The sequence below is a fragment of the Hakea prostrata genome, chromosome 4 (genome assembly GCF_041222555.1).
Source record: "Hakea prostrata isolate BN-2017 chromosome 4, UWA_Hpros_2, whole genome shotgun sequence".
NCBI classification, from domain to species: domain Eukaryota; kingdom Viridiplantae; phylum Streptophyta; class Magnoliopsida; order Proteales; family Proteaceae; genus Hakea; species Hakea prostrata.
In genome coordinates this window covers 44014475-44037417 of record NC_142603.1, presented here as the reverse complement: position 1 = coordinate 44037417, position 22943 = coordinate 44014475, and the positions used below count along the sequence as shown (strand labels likewise).

Sequence of the window (22943 nt, the reverse complement as noted above, 5' to 3'; positions counted from 1 at the left end):
TTATGCATAATAAAAATATAAAATGTTATTGACAATCTCTTAGCCACTAACCAACCATAACTATTCTTAACCACATCAGGCCACAAACATATTTAGATTCATGAAGATTCTTAATGACATTATTTCTCAAGAAGAATCATCTTTCCTTCACTTCACAGTAAACAGAAGTGTCAAGAAATGTTAAGGAGAATGGTCTTTTCCCTTGGTTTCTACTCCCACCTTTCCTCTTTAACCTTACTGTATTCAGGAAAGCTTAGTACCATCATCTAGAGTCTTATTTGGGTTGCCTAACTTTGAATGAGGTTGCAGTGACCAAGCCTGTTCAAGGATGTGGGCGTTCTTCTGTGATTTTTTTTAAATGATCAAAAAAATGATCAAATGAAGGTTCGTCAAGGTTCCGACTTCTAGGGACTCTATACTCCTGATTCTGGTAAAATGTTTGAAACTGAAACTTTTAATTTTGTTTTCTTTGAGATGAACCATGGCTTTTACAATTCAATTATACACCAGAGGGGATGTAATGAGAAAATTTAGATGGTTTTTTAATGAGTCTGGTTTTATGTTATTTCGTATTGTAACAGTGGCATCAAGAACACGCTCTCCAACAGCTTTTGTGAATGCTGGGCCACCTGTGATTGCCCCTTCTTTTTGACTGGAAATAAGAGGAAATCTCAATAGGAAAAATGGTTCGATGATTTTCGTATGACAGAATTCTCAAATAAATATACAACATATATTCCATGCTGTTAGGATAATTATGAAAGATAAAAAAAGGTACATTTGGGAAATACTACTTATGTAAAGATTGCAAATTACAATAGAGAACCAATTATATAAAACCAGGAAAATAATAAAATGAGAAGAAAAGATCATATGAAAATAGCTCATATGAGGCAAAGCTTGAGATCAGGATGAAAAGTCATCCTTATGAAGCCCAATAATGGTAACAAGCACAAGAACTCTTTATTGTTTCTTTCTTCAATTGGTGGATTCCATCTTTCCAGAATTTGTCAGTATACTCAAAATCATCAGCTTTACTCTGTAATGAAATGATTTCAAAAATTAAAAACAATGGCAAGAGAGAGGGCTAAAGCTGCTAATCCATGTTGAAGATATGAGCCCTAGCTTTTTAGGGAATGAAAATAGGGCTATTAGTAATGGAGAATATGGTCTTTTGAGATTTCACATGATGTGTCTGGTGAGATAGAAAGAAGTAGATCTGAGTTGCAAAGCAAGAGATACGAGGTTCATGGCTTGGGGTTGAACAGAGGATGGAATGACCTAGGAGGGAGAATTGTCCCCATGGAAGAGAAATCGGAAGAAATTTCTGGGAAATGGAAGTGAGTTTGTAATTCTTGAATACTTTTCATTTCATTTTCTAGTTCTGGTAATTTGTTCAATCATAATAAAAAAAATAAAAAAGTGACATAGAGGATAGTGTTTGCCAAATAATTAAAATATGGTAGATTAAGTGGAGAGGTACGTCTAGATCTTGTATGATTGATGTATTCTTATAAAGCTCAAAAGAAAATCCTATAGGACCATTGTTCAACCAACTATGATGTATAGTGGAAAATGTTGGGCTATTAAAAAATATTATATAGATAAACCTAGTATGATAGAAATAAGGATGCTAAGATAGATGAGTGACACAAATATGAATGATAAGATAAAGATTGATCATATTAGAGTTGGTTTGGGAGTAGCTCCAACAAATGATAAGCTACCAGAAAGTCGTTTGAGGTGGCATGACCATGTTCAACAAAGGCTTGTAAATGCCCCAAATTGAAAGAAATAGAAGATTTAGGGTTAGACCTAAGATAACTTTAAGAAAAGTGGTGATAAATGATATGCTTAATTTAGGCCTTGTCTAGCATGGCCTTAAACAAAACTGATTGAAAGGCAATAATCCATGTAGCCAGCCCCATTGAGTTAGAACAAGTTGTTGCGTTTCTAGTTTTCATAATTTAGAAGAATCAGAACTATAAGTTTGGATTGGGTGGTTGAGTTTGAATATTTTGGAAGGCGCAATTTCTCGAAACTATATTTTGGGTACAATGTCTTAAAGCTAAATACTTCCTCCACTCTTCTGTCTTTTATCCAAAGGTTTCTCGAAAATCAAGTCTTCAGGAATGTCGGAGATGGTAAATGTACTTCTTTCTAATTTGATCCGTGGGTTTCCTCAACCCAAGATCATACTAATGTTTGGTGGAAATTTTTCTGGAAATTGAATGTGCATCCTAAATTTAAAATGCTTTTCCAGCATGTATTTCAACTATGACAACCCTCTCTCACTCAATGAACATCAATTCATTCTTGTTTTGTGTTTTGTGGAGATAACGGAGATTTAACATGGCATCTATTTGTTGGTTGTCATTAGATAAGGGCCACTAGGGCGTAGACTAGAAAACCTCAACTTTAATACCTTACTGGGTTTATGCCTCTCTTTATTTTTTCGATTTTGATTTGGATAAATCAATGTTATGAGGGATTTTCTCTAATATTTTGATCACCTACTATGCTATTTGATTACTACGAAATGAGGTTGTGTTACCTAACAAGGAATTAGACCTTTTCGTATTATGAATTTTAAAAATAAATGGTCAAGGGACATGCAACTTACTCTACCTCGAATAAGCTGCATGCTGGAAAATAATCCACCTATCTTTGATAAGCTGAAATGTGTATGCAATTCTCTACACAATTTTTGGCAAAGTAATGAAGTAATACTAATGTGTGCAAGATTGGTATTACCAAAAAAACAATTCAAACGATGAACTAGATAGGCTTGGGGGCTACTTTCTAGGGATACTGTTCAACTCCGAAAAAGCTTGTATTCTGCACATTTAATTACGCAGGATCATCAAGCCAAAATTTCGGTCGAGATTTCGATCTCAACCATTGAATTTCAACGGTCGAGATCGAAATTTCGATCCCACCGCCCAAAGTGCATGCTTGATGGTCCTGCGCATTTATGGCGCAGGACCCAAGCAAGGTCCGTTCAACTCATCACAAATGGAAACTTTGATGGTCGTGATACAATCAAAGTGGTAGTACAAGGCATGATAGATAGCTTTCAGAAGACCAAGGAGACCCACATCAAAGTTAGTCAGATTTGGTGCAATCAAAAGCAACTCTAGAACCTTGTACTCGAGCCAAAGCATACTACATGGCCAATAGAATTATACCCTGCACTTATCAATTTCTTGGGATGAATGGGAGAAGGAAACTAAAAATGTTTATGAATGGGAGAAGGGAACTAAAAATGTTTCAAAAAGATTTATTAGAAGAATAGTTTGAAAATCTAACATCATAGGCCAAAGGTGAACACCATGAGGTTTGGAAGGAGGTGTGAGTGTATGACCATATTCTCTATGTACCTGCTTTAAAATAGATATCTTTTTATCAAAAAAGAGAACGAAAAGCGTAAGTTTCTTCCCGTGTCTTTCAGCCATGAAAGCATTTGGATTTCCTCTACTCATCTTCCACTCTTTTCCCAACTTTGTGTCTCACAATTCATTTGATACAATCATTGACAGGTGGACTCTTTAACAAAATTTTGGATGAATAGTGCACTAGAGTGGAGAGGTCTTTACAAGAAAAAAAATCCAAAAAATCCAAAAACCCGATTCACTTGCGTGCAATGTCTTTAATACCCTCTAATGTGATCACCATATATTCTTGCACTGTTAAACCACGTTATCTACTTTGTTTGCTCGCCATGGACGATATCAGCAGTTCAGCACACGCTCATGGCTTTTCTTCTTTGCCTTTCTCCAAATCCAGCAAAACCTCCCGCAAAATTCTAGCCCTAGTTCCAAATCTAAAGGGTTTCCCAGATTCGAAATTACTAGTTTCTGCGACTCATCCAGGCGGAATTTCGCTCTTAAGACTGCTACAGTTTCCATTTTTTCCTTAAGCCTATCCTTTAATTTACCATTTGGAAACTCACTGGCTTCTGCGGAAGAGGTGGCTTCAAAGAAATCGATTCTGTCCGGCATTGCGAATACGAAGTCTTGGTTTCAGTTCTTGGGCGATGGATTTGCCATCCGAGTCCCGCCTCAGTTCGAAGATATTATGGAACCAGAGGTATTTACTTGAATACTTAAAACATATTCTTTTCGAACCTTTGCCCTATTTCTTCAATGATCAAATAGATGATTGAGATAATCTCTGAAGTCTCCAAACTACTGAATGATATTTGGGAGGAATTTTTCTAATGCAGAGTTGAAATTTATTGTTAAACATGCTAATTAACTGAAGCTTATATCTTATACTTACAGGATTACAGTGCTGGGTTGTCGTTGTATGGAGATAAAGCAAAGCCGAAGACTTATGCAGCCCGTTTCGCATCTCCTGATGGGTATGCATTGTCATATTGAATTGCTTTTGGATGAACTCACCGGAGTTTCTCTAAGTTACTTTCCTATATTTGCTGATACCCTTTTTTTCATTCCTTTCAAAATAGAGTTTTTTTTTTGAAATGGTGTTCTTAATCCTGTGATTTTCAGCATTGTCACCTACATATGCTGAATGGGAGGATCTAAACTTTACCATGTTATTTGGAACAGTTGCTCTATCCACTTTATATCTCACATTACCTTTTTAAATTCATTGGTTCATGCAGATCGGAAGTTGTGAGTGTTCTGATTCGCCCTTCCAATCAGCTGAAAATCACATTCTTAGAGGTTGACACAGTTAAATGATTTTTTTTCTCTCTCTCTCTGGCTTTAGGGTTATCTCTAAAACTTCCACAGTTTTAAAAGTGATTCTTTGTTATAGGGAAAATCTTTTTATATGATACTTCGATGATTCCAGAATCATGTTTTGGTAATTTTATGCCATCATGGTAGGACCATGTGTTGCTGCTGGCAGATCTGTTCCTTACCTCTAGTAATTTCAAGCCTATTGCAAGCTGAGCCTTCATATAAATCCAATTTCATTGGGTGAAGATTATATGGCTGGTCAACACACGACAGAAGAATCTAAATTCTTTATTTTTTATTTTTTTAGGGGGGGGGGGGGGGGGTTTGGATCAAGCTAATGCCATCATTGGATCTACTTGGACCAAGCTTTTGATTTGGTACCTGCTGTCAATCAAGAGAAAACATGTAAAAACACATGAGTGCTGTGCAATGAGGTTGCATCCCAGAAAAAGACAAGCAAATGAAGACCATCTTCTTAATGAGGGCTAACTAATATAGTATCTGTGTTATGGAAATTCTGTAACTTATGCAAAAGCATTTACACATGCATGTATGGAGAGTTCTTCCGGTTTTCCTTGACTGATCCTCCTACCGATGCTAACTTTAACAGGCAAAAGATGTCTCAGATTTAGGATCCCTGAAAGACAGTGCAAAACTCTTTGTGCCAGGTAAGTGTCTTCTGTGATACTTTTCACTTGCATCCTTCATTACAAGTGCACCATGCTTTTTGAAACTTTGTGGTGTCTAACATCGATAGCCATATCAATGTTCTTGTGACCTAGTTGAAATCTCTCTTTGGTGATGTAGAAGGATATACTATATCTGGTACTACTATGTGTTATGTATTTTATGGGAATAAAATTCTGGACTTTGTTGTTGCAGGTCGGGCAACATTATACTCTGCACGTACAATAAAAATCAGAGAAGATGAAGGTTACAGGTAAAGTTTATCTTCAAGGTGCAGATTCCATAAATGCAGCGGATTATTAAGATCCACAGCATCTCAAGAATAAAATGTATAAGATATTATAATGCACTTACTTTTGTGGCAAAGACAATAGAAATCTGGTTAGGATGTGATAATAACTTCAACATGGACTGCTGCTCATCCATTATTTTCTTGAATGGGTGGGTATCTACTTCCAGTTAGTTGCCAAAGGAATGCTTTGCTGTGAGGAACTCATTTAAGATAACTATATTTTTCTTTAACATTCTATTTTATTGGCAATTTCCTAAGGTTGTGGCTTTATATATATCCTATTTATTTCAGGACTTATTACTTCTATGAGTATGGAGTTGATCAGGAACATATTGCAGTAGTAGCTGCTGTTAACAGTGGGAAGGTATTCAGGCCTTGCGCATTCTTGTTACTGAGGGACTTGATGATTTCTTACTTAATGCTTACCTGCTGGTTTGGGATTGGTAGAGGGGACCCTCTACTGTCTTAAACCTTATATCTTTCTGAGGGATATGATGCAACAGATCTACCACAAGAAGTGGGGGTGGTTTGGTGGGGAGGGAAAGAGGCTCTAGAGTTTGTACAAACTGTTGTACTGGAATTTTTATGTTGGGGCAGAGTATACGCACTCAATCTCGTGAACAATATTTGTAGCTTTGTTTTAAAATAATGGGTCTGTGTCATTTCCCTCTGCTACTAAATTAGCGAACAGGAGGTTTAGCTCCAAAATTTTTCTTTTGAATCATGACCGTTTTGCCTGAGCCAAACTTGGCTGTCAAAGTAGGACAGTCCCCTTTTCGTATCAATAATGTTAACTTGGCTGTAATTGAATAGAGTTTTTCGTATAAAGTGAACTTTGGATGCCTTTGATGTTATAGGTATTTGTCGCTGGTGCTGCTGCTCCAAACTCTAAATGGGAGGATGATGGTGTGAAACTACGCTCAGCTGCTATGTCACTATCAATTTTATAGTCATTCATTGAAATATTCACTAAGGTCTGTGGATTGATGGTCTCTTGTTTGTTTAGCCCAAGCAGTGTGAAAGGCTGTTAGCCCACCTTCCTTCCTGTCTCTGTGGAAATAGTGTAAATTTTTACATGATAGGACTTTACTCACTGTCTGGTGAATGGCAGATTTTAAATAAGCTTTCAGTTCTAGTAGTTTAGTTTGAATTTGCAGCTAGCTCAAGTATGGTTTCATGGTCAGTGCAGATGAGGCTCAGAAGTTGAACATTAAAGAATTCAAGAATTTTGGTACGTCCTGATTGAGGAGACTCGAGAGGTTCTCAGTTCCAGCATGAGGCAGAGGCCTGTGTGAGTTTGATAAATCTTCCCAGATGCAGAAGCTGGAAATTTGATGCTTAAGTCGAAGGCCTGACATATGAAGCTTGGCCAGGCCTTCTGAGCAAGGGATCAGTAAATTTTCCTTGCAATATGAACTAAGTTTTGATATGATTTGTCAATCAAGTATGATGTCTTCTAACTTTGCCAGAAGAAACTGATTAGATTGTCATTCTCTTTTGCATTCCGGCTGACTTGTTCATTACTGCTAGTGAGAAACGAATGTGATGAAGCAACACTTGACCATCCACTTGACCTGCAGCACCTACCAAATTATACAGGGAGTGGATCATTGACCACCTTGGGCATGCTATTCATGTGGAAAGCCACACAGGATTGTCCACCTGGGATTCTGCTTGGCTTATGTTCCGGTTGAAATGTGAGCCATAGGTCTTTAAAACAAATAATCATGGAGTTTTTTAACCCCCAACCCCCCCAGGGACTTTTCTTTTTCTTACAAGGAGCTGTTACATATGAGTGGGGTTGGGGAGGGGGGGAGATATTACTTATATATGCCGCTCGCAGGGTTTAAACCCCCCCTTGGGAGGTGAGGTTCTTAACCATACTAACCCTTCATTGGCAACCCCCTGCGCCTTTGCTACTGAACTCGTCTAAACTCGTGATTGACCCCTTAACGTCCCCAACAATTATGGTTCGGTCTACAAAAGAGAAGGTTTCCACAAAAGATAACACCTTCTCTTGGTTGTTAACCACTGAGGAAATGACCATTATACCCTTTAATTAAAATGGTATGATTTACCATTATCCCCCATCCTGTATTCAAAAAGTTGAATTGTACAGGTTCATAACTTAGACTTTAGGGTTTTGATAGTTCTGAAGCTCCTGAAGTTGAATTTTAAAGTCTTTGATCCACTAGTTAGAAAAGAGAACTCTTTTACACCCATCGATATTACCCAGCCCCAACAATTAAGCGGTGAAGTCAAATAAAACGCTGAAACCCTTCCTGACCTAAGATTGATTTGAAACCAATCCCAAGTACTCAGAAAAGCAAAATATTTCATCACCACTTCCCTCCAGCACCTGGTTACCTAAGGCATTGCGATCAGTTTCAACATACTCGGGTCAAACACAACCCTTGTTTAAAAAATTGGGATTGGATTTTCACTTTAAAGTTAACTAAGAAGCCTAGAGCGACTTTGAATACTGATTATTGTTTTCTCAAGTATTTTTTGAAGTAAGCTTCGCAACGTTCTAGGTTTACCTCTTGAGTTTGGAAGATTTATATGTTATCATTGAACTATTGAAGCCATATTAACTTGATAGAACTGCTAAGGTTTCTTCCGTTCTGGCTTTCAATATAAGTTCCAGAGCCGAAGAGGGAGAACAAAGTCAAGGTCGTTCATTCTCCAGCCACTCCTTAAATCCCATCCGAAATAATGTTTCATAAGATTTCGGTTCCTCATTCGTGGATTCAAACCTGACTTCTTCTTTTTTGGTTTAAAACAGCAGGGGAAGATTTTGTCCGGGTAGAAAAAAGGAAGGTGGGTGAAGGGATCCAAAGAGAGTTCTTTTATCGTGATGTGAATGGCTTCTGGGACTAGATTGTACTATCACCTGTCCCAACTCACAACGGTAATTTTACAGAATTAATTCATCAAAACATTAATTTTACAGACATTATCTCAAAGAAGCAGCTCTGCTCCACGAGGAAGGCCACAGAAGGGTTTCTTTACCCCGTTGCCAAGAATTCTTTGGTAGCTATGTTTTCGTGTGAAACCTTTCTAATAGGGCACGTTCTAATATTGTGCCCTTTTTCCGAGCATAAGCTACAGGTGTAAGATACAGTTGATGAAGTCAGCAACCCTTTCTTTGATGAACCAGCTCCAGTCAGTTGGGGACATGTCCTACGATTATGTCCACTTCCACCACACACCTTACAGTGTTGATGTCTTGGATGATTACTCTTCCTTGGCTCACTTGCCTCGGACTTCTCACAGGTTCTACGATTGTGGCCTCTCTGCCCACACAACCTGCATGTGTATCTCCCATCTACTAAGCTATCCAACTCAGGACAATAGTGCTTTCTATGCCCTTCCCTTCCACAGTTGCTGCAATAAAATTTCACTCCTGAAAAAAAGAAGAAAAAAAAGATCAGAACAGAACAGATAATGAGAAAAGGGATAGCTATTTTAAACTTTAAAAAGTTACTAGATGAAGAGATTCAAAAAATAGTTGCTCAAACAGCAATTCAAGATTAACTAATTAACTAATGAAAGATATAATACTTGGAACCCAAGGGATGTGAAAAGATAGAACAAATTGCATTTCTACCCCCTTGTGTTTGCAAACAATTACGTTTACACCCCCACGACTTCATTCTATCACAAACATCCCCGTGTGCCTAACACTGTCAGTTGTAAATATAAAGGCATACTACCCTTAGTGATCTTAATGCAAGTTTTGAAAAAATAAAAAATAAAAATATACACAAAAGTCAGCCAAGTTTTAGGATAAATCAACATTTTTTCAGGAGACTTTTCTAGGAAACTACTTAGAAAAATAACTTTTTTGGGGAAAAAATTGGAGACTTTCAGTTGTTTTCTTTTTTTCTTTATAGAGTTTGAACAAGGGTAATATTGAAAATTTCAACAATACAATACATGCTTACTCATCACTTAACCTATTATTCTGACAATAGGGTACAGTTGTTATATAATTCAAAACATAAGAGATATTAATGTTATAGAATAAATTCCGAAGGGTTTACATGTAATTGTTAGCAAATACCAGGGGTGTAAATGTAATTTGCTTCAACAGATATTATTTTGACCCATGGCTTTATAGCAGTAAGTCATGCCACTAATGCAATTCAATGCAACTGATACACTAACCTTTCATGGCAATGCTTCTCTTTCGGCGGTTCTTCGGATCCCGAAAGAAAGCTTTCAAAGCTTCAGATGCCTGCTTCCTTGCTGCAGGAGTCGTTTTAGCTCTCTGGAAAGATAAATTGCATCGATTATGGAAAAGAAATGGATACTGACAGCAATCCATAGTCCCTAAGTGCCATCATGCATTTCAATTAATGAGATTGGGAAGCTTTGGGTTGCTGCTGGAATGACGACTATACATAGCTATGTTTGGACTTTGAAAGTGTATTTGAGAGTTAAAGAGATGATCAGAACTGTGGCACTAAATAAGGTGAGTCCAGCAGTTGTAAAAATGTACATTCAGATGCTATGCAGGACTAAATGTGTTTTTTATTTTATTTTATTTTTTTACTTTTTATTTCAGGTGACAAAATAGTAAAGTTTTTAGGTGTGTAATAGTTAAAAAGCTTCAGCATATAGATGATGTGCTTCAAATTAGCTCAACTCACACTTTATTCAGGGTTTAAACTGAAGTCTGAAGATTACCACAGTGAGATCTAAGTCATCTAACCATATGGATACCAACTGAAGCTTGTATTAGCGTTGTCTAGTTATCTCCACCATTTTGGGGCTCATACGGTTATCATTTTCTTTTGCCAGCATTTTATTTTGTGTACAATGTTCATTTTGGGGAAAGGCAGGTGGTAGGATTCATTGGAGATGATGTCATTTGTGAACTGCTACTTTTTGGAAGACAAGAAACCAAGTAAGATTTGAAGACAAAAGTAGACGATTCCCACGGATATGCTAGGTCATCTACAGCCTCATTTTTTTTAATAGATTTCAATAAGTAGAGAAATCTGTGAGATGTGACTGCCCTAAGATACAGCCATCTCGCATCATGAGGTCTAATATAATACACTTTATTTTATTTTTTTTGGTAAGAATATAATACACTTTATCATACATAGCATATATACATATTGCATATCCTACTTAATGTAGTTTTGAACAAGCTAAGCAAGTCTTAAAGGATCAAAGGAACAAATAACAGTCAACTCCAGACATTTAACCTGGAGGTTGATTTTCATGTACTTATCCAATGGACAAAAAACAATCTGTGAACGAGGCTGGCTTCTGAACTCTGATACACACTTTTATTTCTTTGGTCAGGTTATGGGATTGAAGCCTGTCAGACCAATTTTATTTCAAGAGTTTTTTGGTCTCTTGGCTTTTATTCAAGCTTGGAACAGAATTGAATACTTGTATTTCGCATCTTTATCTAGCCTCAAGGGGCCCAAGTTCTGTGGATAGGTGGACCCCCAGGTCCTCTTAATTACACGTAAAGTTGAAGCCCCATCAGAATTTTTCAAGAGGACACTAAAGCTTTCAGCACATGATAAATGGTACAGCTAAGTACGGAAAAATCTGTTTTGCCTTAATATGGTGTCAGAAATAGTAAGTCTCATATAAATCTGTATGTATACACGTCCTTCATAACAATAAAATATGACCAGTGATGATAGTGATTGTCAGATGCCATACCTTGATTGCAGCCACCCTTTGTGCATGAAGTTTAGGGTCACGATGGATAATTTTCATGTGTTTACTAAATAATCCTGTTTTCTCATTGAGACTCTGCAAGCATCCAACTAAAAAAGAAATTAACTTTAACATTTGGTAATAAAAAAAGGAGAGGTGTCATCGTGTGGAAATTCTATGAAGGATGCATGAATTGTTTATCCATATAATGATATTCAAACTCTACACTAGAGAAAATGACGTAGCCTCCATAAGAAGGCCAAATTTTAATAGGATCCTTAATGAACAGCAGGTCTGGCTAGGGTTTCCAGGCTTGCGGCTAGGGCAAACTGGTTTCCCACCCTACGGCTAGGGTTTCTAGGGTTTATGGAGGAGTCTCGGGTTGTGGGGAATGCAGAATAGGTTTGCCAGGGGTTTATAATGAAGAATTGGACAGAAAACTGAATTTGGAATTGCTGTTTTATAAATTCGGATTCAGTCGGAGGGTTTAGGGTTTTGGGGAAGACAAAGTGATGAAGTTCTAGGATTTCAGGGGTTGGGTTAGGGCTGCTGTTGGGAATGGGGTGGTATTATTTCTAGAAGGGGAAAGGATTTGGGGAGGGAATGAACAGTTGCAGGTTTTAGGGTTTGAGGAGAACTTCTAGAGTGCTGCAAGGAGAAGGAGAAAAGGGAATACGAGGAAGGGGAGGGATTGGGGGATCACTTACAGAACACTGCTGAGGTTTGAATACTTGAAGAGAAAGAACACAAGCACAGGTCAGGGCTTCCTCCAAATGGGAAACCCTACCCACCCAAAATCACAAGCTTTGGCTGCAACTCTCTTGTCAATTTTTATTCATCAATAACTGATTTGATTACAAACAAGCAGTTGTATTTATAGCCTGAAGTAAACTAATCCTACTTAGACTCTAACAAATAAAAGAGTTTAATTTGAAACAAACTAACATTTAAAAGGATTTTTCATTCAGATAGGACTCCTACTTGGACTAGAACTGTACCTAGAAAGTCATGAATAAATAATCTGCAACATGGGGGGGGGGTGATGTAATAGAATAAAGTCCAGGGGAGTAAGCGTAATCTTTTGCAAACCCAGGGCATGTATAAATAATTTGCTCTAATAAGTCAATCTTTATCTTGATTCTTGACCTAAAAAGCCTAATGAGCCTAATAAGAATAAAACTGAGAGTGACAGAAACCGGCAGAACCCAACTGTTCTACACAAATAGTCTCAAGTTGAATGGGGATACATTTTGTAAAGCAAGATAAGGAACACATTTAGTGTGACTAAAAAAAATGAAAGAAAAATGCATCTAAAAGGAACAAAAAAGTAAATATAAAAAATAGAATGGGGACAAGGCAAGATTTTTAAAAAAAAATGTCTAAGTAGCAGCTAACCCGTAGTGATCGGCTGATCTTTAACCCAACTTCAGGAGAAGGTGATTGGTACACACGCTTTGATTTTCTTGTCACATCTAAATTTATATCCAGATTATCTACTTCATCATCTTCCTTCACTTTGAATGGAGATCTGCAAAAGGCAACTATGCATTAGAGTGTATGAACAGCTACAACTACTTACTACCACAAGTCCCTAGTAAAGGAAACATAGAGGCCCCCAGTTATTCTACCTAGAAGAGTAAAAATATCACTAGCTAATGTATGTCATTTCATCTTTCTTTTTACATCAACAAGTACATGACAGCTGTGTTTGGGCTCATTTCACGATCTGGAAAAGCAATTGCAGTTATGTACATGTCAGATAAAATCACAAAGAAAACAACCACCCAAACACTTTGTAGTCGGGAAGAGCAGAGGTCTCCAGAAAACAACTCAGGAAATGAAGCAAATATTAAATAATTTTGGATAACAATGAGAAAGAAAAGTTGTTAGCGATAAGAGAGTGCACTGCTAAGCTCCATAGATCATGCATCAAGTCCAAGATTACTTCTGAAGACCTCCTGGATGAAATAAAAAAAGATTCCACTTTTCGCTGCCAAAATCCATTTACACCAGACCCTGCTAAGCTCTAAGTCCCATCTTAAGCACACCTGAAGGCTGGAAGATAAACTTCTATATCCTTATATTGCACCAAGATATACTAAAAATGCAGAGAATTGTTTAAGGTTTTGTCCCCTGACACACCCTCATCCAGCACTCAAATTGATCTCCCACCTTAATCACATCAAATTGATAAGAAATTATCTTCAGCTAGCTAGCAGGACCAACTTGCTTGACCTGAACCACAATCATGTATAAGGAGCATAATCAGTACAAGAACCACTGCAGGGCCACAGAGGGTCATAGTGTATGCAGTCTTACATTGCTTTCACAGAAAGGCTGTTTCCAGTCTCAAACCTGTCTCCACTTGATCACAATGGAGCACCCTTACCATTGCACCAAGGCCACCCACAACTCATAATCATCTAGCTGAAGTCTAATTATTACATGATGAAAATTATTCAATTTTTAAATACTACAACAGTTGTCAAGGTGCCCCATAGGCGTTAAGCTGCCTTGGTCACCTTGTTGGTTTTGACTAGATTTTTCACCCTCTTAAACCCCATGGATAGCCTAGGCACAGTAGCAGTTATGACTACACATCTCCAAGTTTTATTTTGCTTTGCTCTTCTTTTTTCTTTAAACCCAACTCAGAGTACATGGGAGACTGAAATGAAACACATACAAATAGGAAGCATGCAGTAGGTGTTAAACAGTAATGTATAAACTCATAAACTTCAATTTGGCAAGCTGACAATACAAAAAAAAAAAAAGTGAAAGCGTGCTGAAAGTTTACTTAGAGCGAGCTTTCTCCCATGGCTGCTCATCAATTGACTCTTCCCATATAACACATTCTCCAAAGCACTGTTGACAAGTCATTATTCCCTGTTAACATTGAAAGAAAAAGTGAATGCATGCAAATTGTAGACAAAACATCAAGCACAACTTCACTAGCTAGCACCCTAAAATCAAAATGTAAGCTAAAATTTATGCTGTTTTAGGTAGGTCCCTGCACAACAGTACCTTTCCATTACACTGTAAACAATCTAACCTAGATCTCTCTATTCCACACTCTGTACACGAAGTATAGCCCCTGCCCCTACAGCTTGGGCAAGGTAATTCTTTGATATATTGGCCATTGGGACCAAACCAGGACCTTGGCTTATTTGCTTCAGCGGCAGTATTCCTGAAGAAAGCAAGATTCACTTAGTAAAGATAAACATAAGCCAGTGTAAATAGGGAAATGTGGTGATCTGAAAGTAAATTTACAACAACTAATGCAAACAAAACATAGACTTGGAGGTTATGTTTGTTACGAGTAACTTGGCTCTTACCCCTCAACAGAAACCTGAAAAACACACACACATTCAGACAAAACCCAGTAGCTGCACTTTTCTTGGCATTTCAACATTAACTAATAACTGAATTTCCTCCTGGAGTCCTCTTAGAAATAAAGAGAGATTCTAAATGGGTGACCACACTATCATTCAAATAATTAAAAACAAGCCAGTGCCATTGAAGCGGACGGCTAAAAAATGAAGCCTCTCAAATTGTAAGAACCTAGAATAGCAGCGAACAAGTTATTAATTAGCCTGTGGCAGAAGCTTATCAACAATTGCCAAAAGTCGTCATGAAATATTGCAGTCTATTGACGAGTTCGCCCTAATGACGACTTTAACTGATAAATCCTAGCAATTCAGTACCCAAAATACTGTAATTTTATGGGCAAGCATGCAATTTGTCCAACAATGTAATTGGAAAATACTGAAACCTTGGCTGCGGACCGACCTCGAGTCCAAAGATCTCTCCGGAAGGATCATAATCAAGCTGTCAGCCATGTAAATTAGAAGAAAAAAATGTCAATTAAATTAAATTTCACTCGTCGGCAGATTGAAGAAGTAGCACGAAAATGATGAATATAAATAGATATACAAAAACAAAAAGCTCGATAAAACTCCAAATTCGGAAGGAACAACATGAATACGACGAGTCAAAGGAAGTAGAAATAGAAGAATTGATCAAGCAAAGCCAATGATTAACGTTTATGATTTATGGAATTCCAAGAGATAATAGGAATATGCCTGTGCTTGTTTCGGCACTGAAGCTGAACCATCGTTCTTGGGAGAAGAAGTCGCACCAGAAACGAACCCAATCTTCCGATTGGAAGGGAGGGAAATCAAGAAGTTGCAGTTTCTTCTTCTCCATTGAGGAACCAAAAGACGAAGTGATGGAGTGAGAGAGAACATTATAAGATAACATATGAAAGCGGGAAATTGTGCGCTTCCAACGCAGCGAATAAGAAATTCAAGCAGGAACACAGTATCCTGTAAGGTAGGCAGGCGTATTAAAATTTAAAGCTTTCTCAGACCCCAAAAAAAAAAAATTTAAGCTTTCACCAAAAAGTGGTTTTTTTCTCTTTGGATTTTACACATTTCCCATGGATATTCTTGTAATAATATTTAGGATTTTTTTTTTTTTTTTTTTTTGTTTGAAACAGGCAATTTTACTCTTTTCTTCGTATGAAATTTACCTATAAACATATTTTTGGCTGAGCTTAGGGACATCAACGGTGCGGTTTCGGGCTGGGCTTTACGGTTTCGGGCTCAAAAGCACTCAGCCCAAACATGCACCTTAGCAAAATAACGGTTTCGGCCTGTTCTGATTTGATGCGGTTTGGGCTAACTATGTATACTCGGGTTGACTAACCGTTTTGGCTAACAATTTGTGATATTCAAGGAAAAAAAAGAAAAAGAAAGTTGAGCATCTTGTAACAATAATCAAAATTCTATGAAAAACAAAATTGCTATTGATCAATTTTCATTAAAAAATAAAAAGTTAATTTATGTTGTAGAAATCCCACCCACCTTATAGAAATTAAGAACCCAGATAATAAGTAGTAAGATAGAAACTGCAAGCTCATTCTTCAAACTCCACTGGATAGTCTTCCTGAAACAAATCTTCAAACCAAAAACCCTTTTAAATTCCAACTTATGCTATGGCCTATGATTGATTCTCTTGAAAATTGGTTTTTTTTGTGAAAATGTTAAATTTTTCCCTTTTATGAAATTTTTTTTTTATTCTCCTTGTTGGTATTTAATTTGATATGCAAAAGAAATACCTCTAGATTGGATAAATATTTACTTAATTTAAACAAACTTGATAAATTCAGTTGGGCATTCATATTTAACTCTTCCAATTGTCCTTTATAAGTAGTAGAATGACTATTTTATATTTGAATTCATGCTCAATTTTGCTGATAGTCTATACCAGCTATCTAGTGGTAATATGATGATTCAAACAATATTTAATATTAAACTATAAAACGGGTTGTAAAACGGGTTACGGTTTGGGTTCGGATTGGTACAGACTCTGCAATCTTCAGCCCAAACACAACCCATTAAGGTTCAGTCGGGGCCGGTGCGGTTTGGTTTTAATGGTTCGAGCTGCAAATTACACCCCTAGCTGAGTTGAATGTTATTTTTTTATTTGTTTCTTGCTCTGAAAAATAAAAAAGGTTAACGATGTGAGATCTCATTTTTATTTAAGCCATCTTGATGTCGAGTCAGGATCAGCTCCCCTGACGGGGAGCACAGAGTGCTCCCAAACGGCTTCCCAACCACAAAAGCCAGTGGGTCCCATTGGTGAAAAAACACATTTTGGAAAAACAAAAACTTTTTTTTTCACTTGTGGGACCCATCTGGTTTTTGTGATTGGGAAGCTGTCGGGGAGCACAGATGATCCCAATCCCTTGATGTCAGTATCTGTTTGTTTACAAGTACAATACGGGAATTCGGATCATCACCCCTGACTGTGCTCCCCGCCAGCTTTTCTACCACAAATTTGGTGGGACCCACCTGTAAAAAATAAAAAAATAAAAATAAAAATAAAAAAGCCCTCCCATCACCCCACCCCTGGCCCCCCTGTTTTTATGGTGGTAAAGCCGTCGGGGAGCACTTTGTGCTACCCCGATGGGGAGCTGATCTACTCGTACAATACGGTGTGAATATATATACCGAACACAAATACATTCATATCGAAAGAAGAAGAGGAATTAGATTGCAATGGGATGATTACTATAGTGTTCCACGACAGAACGTAAACATAGATACAAGTACATATGATCGTCTACTTTCAAAACTATGAACCATTTAAAAAAGAAAAAGAAAAAAGAATCAACTCTGTATCTGTTTAGAGTACAATCAATTCTTCAAACTTAAAACTACAAAAGAGAGAAACTCAGAAACACCCAAATCAAACAAAGATCACAACTTATGAATAAATTATCCCAAATTTTTAGTTCGCTCAGCTATTACAAGTTTTTCTCCAAGTTGCTGCATTTATCCTTACCAAATCAATTTTATTAAGAATTACAACAGTCCATCCAAGAGAATTTGAATAAACAAACGGGGAAGGGTACAAGAATAATGAAAATAGAAAGCTAACAAAAGATAAGGCTAAGAAGGAATTAGTGCATACCTACAACAATCTTTGATCTTTAAGGCATTGTTTGACATGCATCACTTTTTCATAAGAAGATGTAAAATTCTGGATAGAAATTTATCTGAATAGAGTAAAATATTTAAAATTTTTTTCTCTGAAAATGGATGATAATCGGATAATCATAAATTGAAAATTATCCGATTAGAGTCAAATATTAAATACTTTTTTTTTTTAAATGCGTTAATAATTGGATTTAGAAACCGGTAATTAGCAATCGATAATCGAAAATTAGAAATCATAAAAAAAAAATTGACAATCACCAATCAATATTCGGATAGTTTATTGGATCGGATTATTATCAAATATCCGATAAAATTCCGAATTCGAATTCGGATTTCTTCTCTAAATTTATGCCAGATTCGGATTTAGACTCGGATAGCGGTTTTGCTAATTAGATTTAGATTTGAATATTGGTGTATCCAAGACGAATCCCCGGTATACCTATAAAGTAGACAAAAAGTATTCAACACAAAAATTGAAAAAACAATCAAAATCGCATTCAATTGAAGATTTGAGTTTAACAAGATTAATGGGTGTTATAGCAATTAACAGCCGTTTAATTTCAATTTTAACGAGATCTTAGAGGAGAGTTTCATAAGGAAATATCAAATTATCAGTTGTTTTTTTATCAATCACCTAGCAACAAACTAAGCTATGATAGTGTTCTCTTGATCTTCTAATTCATTGAGTGGCTACCTTGAGCTTCTTCTCTTAATGCATGTCACAGTTCTAGCATCAGAGGTCATGCTCCAATGCAAAACATCAATGTGTCAACCATCTAATGAGCGCAGAGGAGAGTCGAGTGAGGAGAAATAATATATTGGGGTATGCAAGCATGGCTTTAAGTGTTGAAAGAATAAATGAGTATAGGATTAGAATAAAACATGTGTCAACCATCTAATGGCCCCTTTGTTTTCCTGAGATTTTAGTAAGGGCATTTTTGAAATTAAAGAAAAATAAAGATTGAGTTAATGTTTCACTAATAAAATGGACTACAATATTCAACGACTATGGTGTTTGTGTTTTTCAAATATAAAGTGGAGTATCAATACTTTAAAGCCTCTATTTTGGGATTCACTTGTAGTGGAGTGGGAGAATAATAAATGAAAAAAAAAAAATTTGTGTAAAAATTATAATTTTGTGGGTCCCACTTTTATTATATCACTTAATGTCCCACAAAATCTCTCTTATTTATTGTTGAGATATTAAAAGGGGATGGGTTGGAAAAATAACATGCCATTAGCAGATAGGCCTACTTTCCCATTCCATTGTACCAAATAAATCGTATTTGGGAATTCACAAAAAAATTTACTTTTTCCCGCTCCACTTCAAATTCAGCAAACAAATGATCCCTTAATTACGTGTACTGGTTATGGGCTAATGGCATGTCCCCCTTCTCCTTCCCTTCTTTTTTTAATCAGATTTCATTCTAAGTAGTGGAGAGCGGCCAATGGTCATTCCTTTCCCCACAACTATTTCTTCAAACTCAACCTGCTGTGAGAGAGACAGCCCGAAGAACCTTGCTCTTATAATCCCTAATGATGAAGCCAATGCCTGAATTGCCATTCTGTGCTTTAGCTGCATCAGTATCAATTTTGGCCCATGGGTATTGAGGTGCTGTCAAGCTTGGCCTAGTAACAACTGAAAGCTTCTTGTTGTGCACTGGTAGTCCTCACAGGCAAGGTTTAAAGTATTTCTCGATACCATACGATACTAGCCGATACACATCCATATTTGTACCCAACCGATATGAGAACAATACTCGATACAGGACAATACGTCTCTTAAAATCACCTAACGGTATGATACTCGATACCGATACTTTAAACCTTGCTCACAAGCTTGTTTACCCCAATTAAATTCCACAAACGCCTTATGGGGTGCGATTTATTGGTTATATTATTTTATTAATATTATTACAATTTTTATAACAATATTAAATAATAATGTTAAGAAATTATATTTATTTAATTCTAATTTCACATTTATTTTAATCAATTTTTGTATGGAATTGAATTTGTAATTTTTCTCCTTCATGTGAAAGACGACACACACCTTGTTTCCCGATCTATTTATTTATCTCGCCATGAATTATACGTTTGGATCAATAGGGACAAAATTTTGTCAATGCAGGTTGAGGATTAGAATGTGCGGCTATGAACCACAGTGTTGGGGGTTGAAATCCCTCCTCGTTAACAACCGACTCAATGGATATTTTTCTAGAGATAGTAGATGTAAGGGTGTCAATAGGGTTCTTTATCAACTTTGAATATCAAAAACAAGAATTGTATTGTATCGAATTTACACAGTACGGTACAGTTTGGGGATTTACAAAAATGGTTCTGTATGGTTTCAATATTAAATGGGTGCAAGAAAATGGTTTAAACCCGATATCTAGTACGGTACAATTTTGGAACGAATAAACCAATGCCTCTTTTATTATTAGTTCATTAAGATCCTAATGAAATTAAGATCAAACAATTGATAGAATCTGATATTAACAAAGACAAATCAAGTAAATCTAATAATGGAGACAAAGCAAGTAAATTTAAGAAGAGAAGTGAAGGACGAAACGAAATATTGAAATAGCGAATTAGGGATAGGGTAAAGATAGAGTCAAGGTGCGATATATCGCCTGTTCGCTGGGCGATATGGCGAAATCTCACCGAAATTTCGACAAGATTTCGCCCAAAGATTTGCAAATTTCAACCCCGATTTCGAGAGTATTTTTGGTCATTTTGAGTCCTAATTTGATGCAAATATGTGGTCAATTTGAATTATTTCCTATAAATTCTTTTATTTAAATTCTCCTACCTAGCCACATTTAACATGTTACCTTCTGAGGCCTAAATCATTGGGACATAATTGGAATGATTACTCGCTCCCTCTGAAGATTCTATTACAAAATCCCTTCAAATTTAAATTGTTTCCATAAATTATTTCATGTATATACTCTTTCCTAATCACATTTGGGATGTTGACTTTTGAGGACTAAATCACTAGAATATAATTAGTAAGAGGGTAATTTTCATATGGACCCCCTAAGGTTTGGTCTATGTCATTTTTAATCAAAAAAAATTGAGACTTTGCATCTGCCTCCCCTATACTATAGAAAAAGTTAATTTAAGGACAAATTATCACTTTCTATGACGAATTTGTCCTTTTTTTTTTTTAATGTATTTTTTTACCGTTTGTTAATTTACAAAATCAAGTAGATGGCCAGGGGCACGGCGGATTTTGAGATTCGATGGTGGTGCTGTGGTTTCAATTCCATGTTGACATCTCTGAGACAAATGTAAGGTATCTCAACCTCCACCTCCCCATTCGTCGCCTGAAAAAGTGTTCCAGTGAGCGGCTCTGATGCAGGTCTACAGTTCATCCAGTACGGCGTGGCCAAAGCACTTCTGCTACTTTCTGTAATGTAGACAGATCTGGACATTGATCCTCTGCAAACTCAATTGCTTTTGTTTAAACTGTTCTCTTCGACATTGGGTCTTTCAATGTAAGCCCACTTCCATTTCCAGAAGAGCAGATCATTTCTCCACCACATCATCTTCTTCTTCTCCTGCTTGCTCTTCTTTGAGTCTTCTTTCGATATGGGTTTCTGTAACTTGAAGTGCAGAGCATCAATGGATCTGGCCGTATCCCTCTTGTGCTTTCGAGCTTCCTCCATAACCTTTATACAAGAAAAGAAAGGTGAGATGGAAATTGGAGAGAAAAACCCATAACAAAAAAATAGTTGAAAAATGAGTGAACCTGGAAATAATCGATTTGGGGGTGGAAACCATAGTCACTAAAATGATGAGGCTCAGGAATAGGAAATATTGGAGACTTGTTTGACATTTGGCTTCGCAGAGTTGCAGATAAATCAAGAGAGAATTCACTAAAGAGACAAAGAGTTGCTCCATATTCCTCTTATCTCAAACAAAAACGTCTCCACCATCCCCACCAAAAAGTTTCTCCCTCTCTTCACAGCAACACCCACCACGTCTCCACCATCCCCACCAAAAACATTGTCGAAACATCCACAAATGTCGCCGGAACAGCTTCATAACATCATTGAAGCTATATTGGGAGCAAATGATTTTAGAAGTTGGGCTGATATTCTCACTGCACTAGATCCATCTACCTTCCCCATGACTGCAAACTTCTTCATCCCAACCGACGATGTTGTTCAAAGCACGGCCACATCACTGACTCATAACTTCCATTCGTCAATCATCCTTTACCATATTGTTCCTCAAGAACTCACATTTTTCGATCTCCTGAGGTTACCAATTGGTTATCGTCTCGCTACTCTGTTCAGGAACACATCGATCCTTGTGACTAACAACACCATTTCGAATTTCACCATTGATGATTGCCTTATCATACATCCTGATGTGATTATTAATGGCGCATTCTCTGTCCAAGGAATTGGATTAGTCCTCAACTCCACCGCTTACGATGATCAGCCACTCCACGAGTCGCCGGTGTTTGACATCCCCAAAGGGTTTTCTTCGCCGATTGGAAATGTTTTAGGTCTTCATCATTCGGGCACCAAGTTTTTTGTAGATCAGCAGCAGTAGAAATCGTAAGTACCTTAATTCCATTTTTTGACTCTCTCCTCTTTCTGAGCCCAAAACACAAACACAGCTTGCTCACGAGTTGGAGATTAGGTTTGGAAAATAAGGATTTAGAATTGGTAGAACCAGGAACTTGGGAATCGGGTAACGAAGGAGGATCTGATTTGGTAAATTAATAAACTTTCATCCTTTACAATATAAAAATAAAAATAAAAAGTTTAAAAAATAAGGACAAATTCATTATAAAAGTGGTAATTTGTCCTTATATTGATTTTTTCTATAGTATAGGAGAGACAGATGCAAAGTCTCAGTTTTTTTGGACTAAAAATGAAATAGATCAAACCTCAGGGGGTTCATATGAAAATTACCCTTAGTAAGATTGCTCATTAATCTTGAAGATTTTGCTATAAAATGTCTTCTTAATTTTATTATTTACAAAAATTATTCTATGTAGATTCTCCTCCTAATTATATTTAGCACATTACCACCTTTTGAGTCTTGAATCAC

At 36.8% G+C, this 22943-nt stretch overlaps 3 protein-coding genes across 4 annotated transcripts; 2 read left to right on the top strand and 1 right to left on the bottom strand.

The window, feature by feature from the left end:
- Positions 1–3699: 3699 nt before the first annotated feature.
- LOC149019023 (tagatose-6-phosphate ketose/aldose isomerase, putative (Mog1/PsbP/DUF1795-like photosystem II reaction center PsbP family protein)) lies at positions 3700–7433 on the top strand (the record flags this gene model as incomplete). The annotated part of the gene is made up of 8 exons (XM_089154041.1): positions 3700–4089; positions 4284–4363; positions 4628–4688; positions 5317–5374; positions 5589–5646; positions 5977–6049; positions 6543–6659; positions 6875–7433. Coding segments are annotated over 7 exons (813 nt in total), but the record flags the coding sequence as incomplete, so codon positions are not given.
- A 621-nt stretch (positions 7434–8054) lies between these two features.
- LOC149019022 (uncharacterized) lies at positions 8055–15699 on the bottom strand. Of its 2 annotated transcripts, none has more exons than XM_089153108.1 (8): positions 15453–15699; positions 15143–15198; positions 14395–14557; positions 14168–14256; positions 12769–12901; positions 11377–11469; positions 9856–9958; positions 8055–9091 (listed from the first exon to the last, which is right to left on the bottom strand). In XM_089153108.1, exons 1-8 carry the CDS (start codon positions 15615–15617, stop codon positions 8694–8696), a joined length of 1200 nt encoding a protein of 399 aa, XP_089009234.1. In that variant the 5' UTR covers positions 15618–15699; the 3' UTR covers positions 8055–8693. The 2 variants fall into 2 exon arrangements, with proteins under 2 accessions (XP_089009234.1, XP_089009235.1); XM_089153109.1 differs by having other exon boundaries at positions 15160–15198; positions 15453–15579.
- Positions 15700–21902: 6203 nt separating this feature from the next.
- Positions 21903–22439, top strand: LOC149019021 (FAS1 domain-containing protein SELMODRAFT_448915-like). Its single transcript, XM_089154040.1, has one exon. It carries the CDS (start codon positions 21903–21905, stop codon positions 22437–22439), a length of 537 nt encoding a protein of 178 aa, XP_089010166.1.
- The last annotated feature ends 504 nt before the right edge of the window (positions 22440–22943 follow it).

Excerpts from the sequence above, each read along its gene's own strand:
- LOC149019022 (XM_089153108.1), bottom strand. The coding sequence starts at position 15,617 with ATGTTCTCTCTCACTCCATCACTTCGTCTTTTGGTTCCTCAATGGAGA. Across the intron at positions 12,902-14,167 it reads TGGGAGAAAGCTCGCTCTAA|ATCTCCATTCAAAGTGAAGG; the intron begins GTAAACTTTCAG and ends TGCCTTTTGCAG. Across the intron at positions 11,470-12,768 it reads AGATCAGCCGATCACTACGG|AGTCTCAATGAGAAAACAGG; the intron begins GTTAGCTGCTAC and ends GGATGCTTGCAG.
- LOC149019021 (XM_089154040.1), top strand. The coding sequence starts at position 21,903 with ATGTCGCCGGAACAGCTTCATAACATCATTGAAGCTATATTGGGAGCA.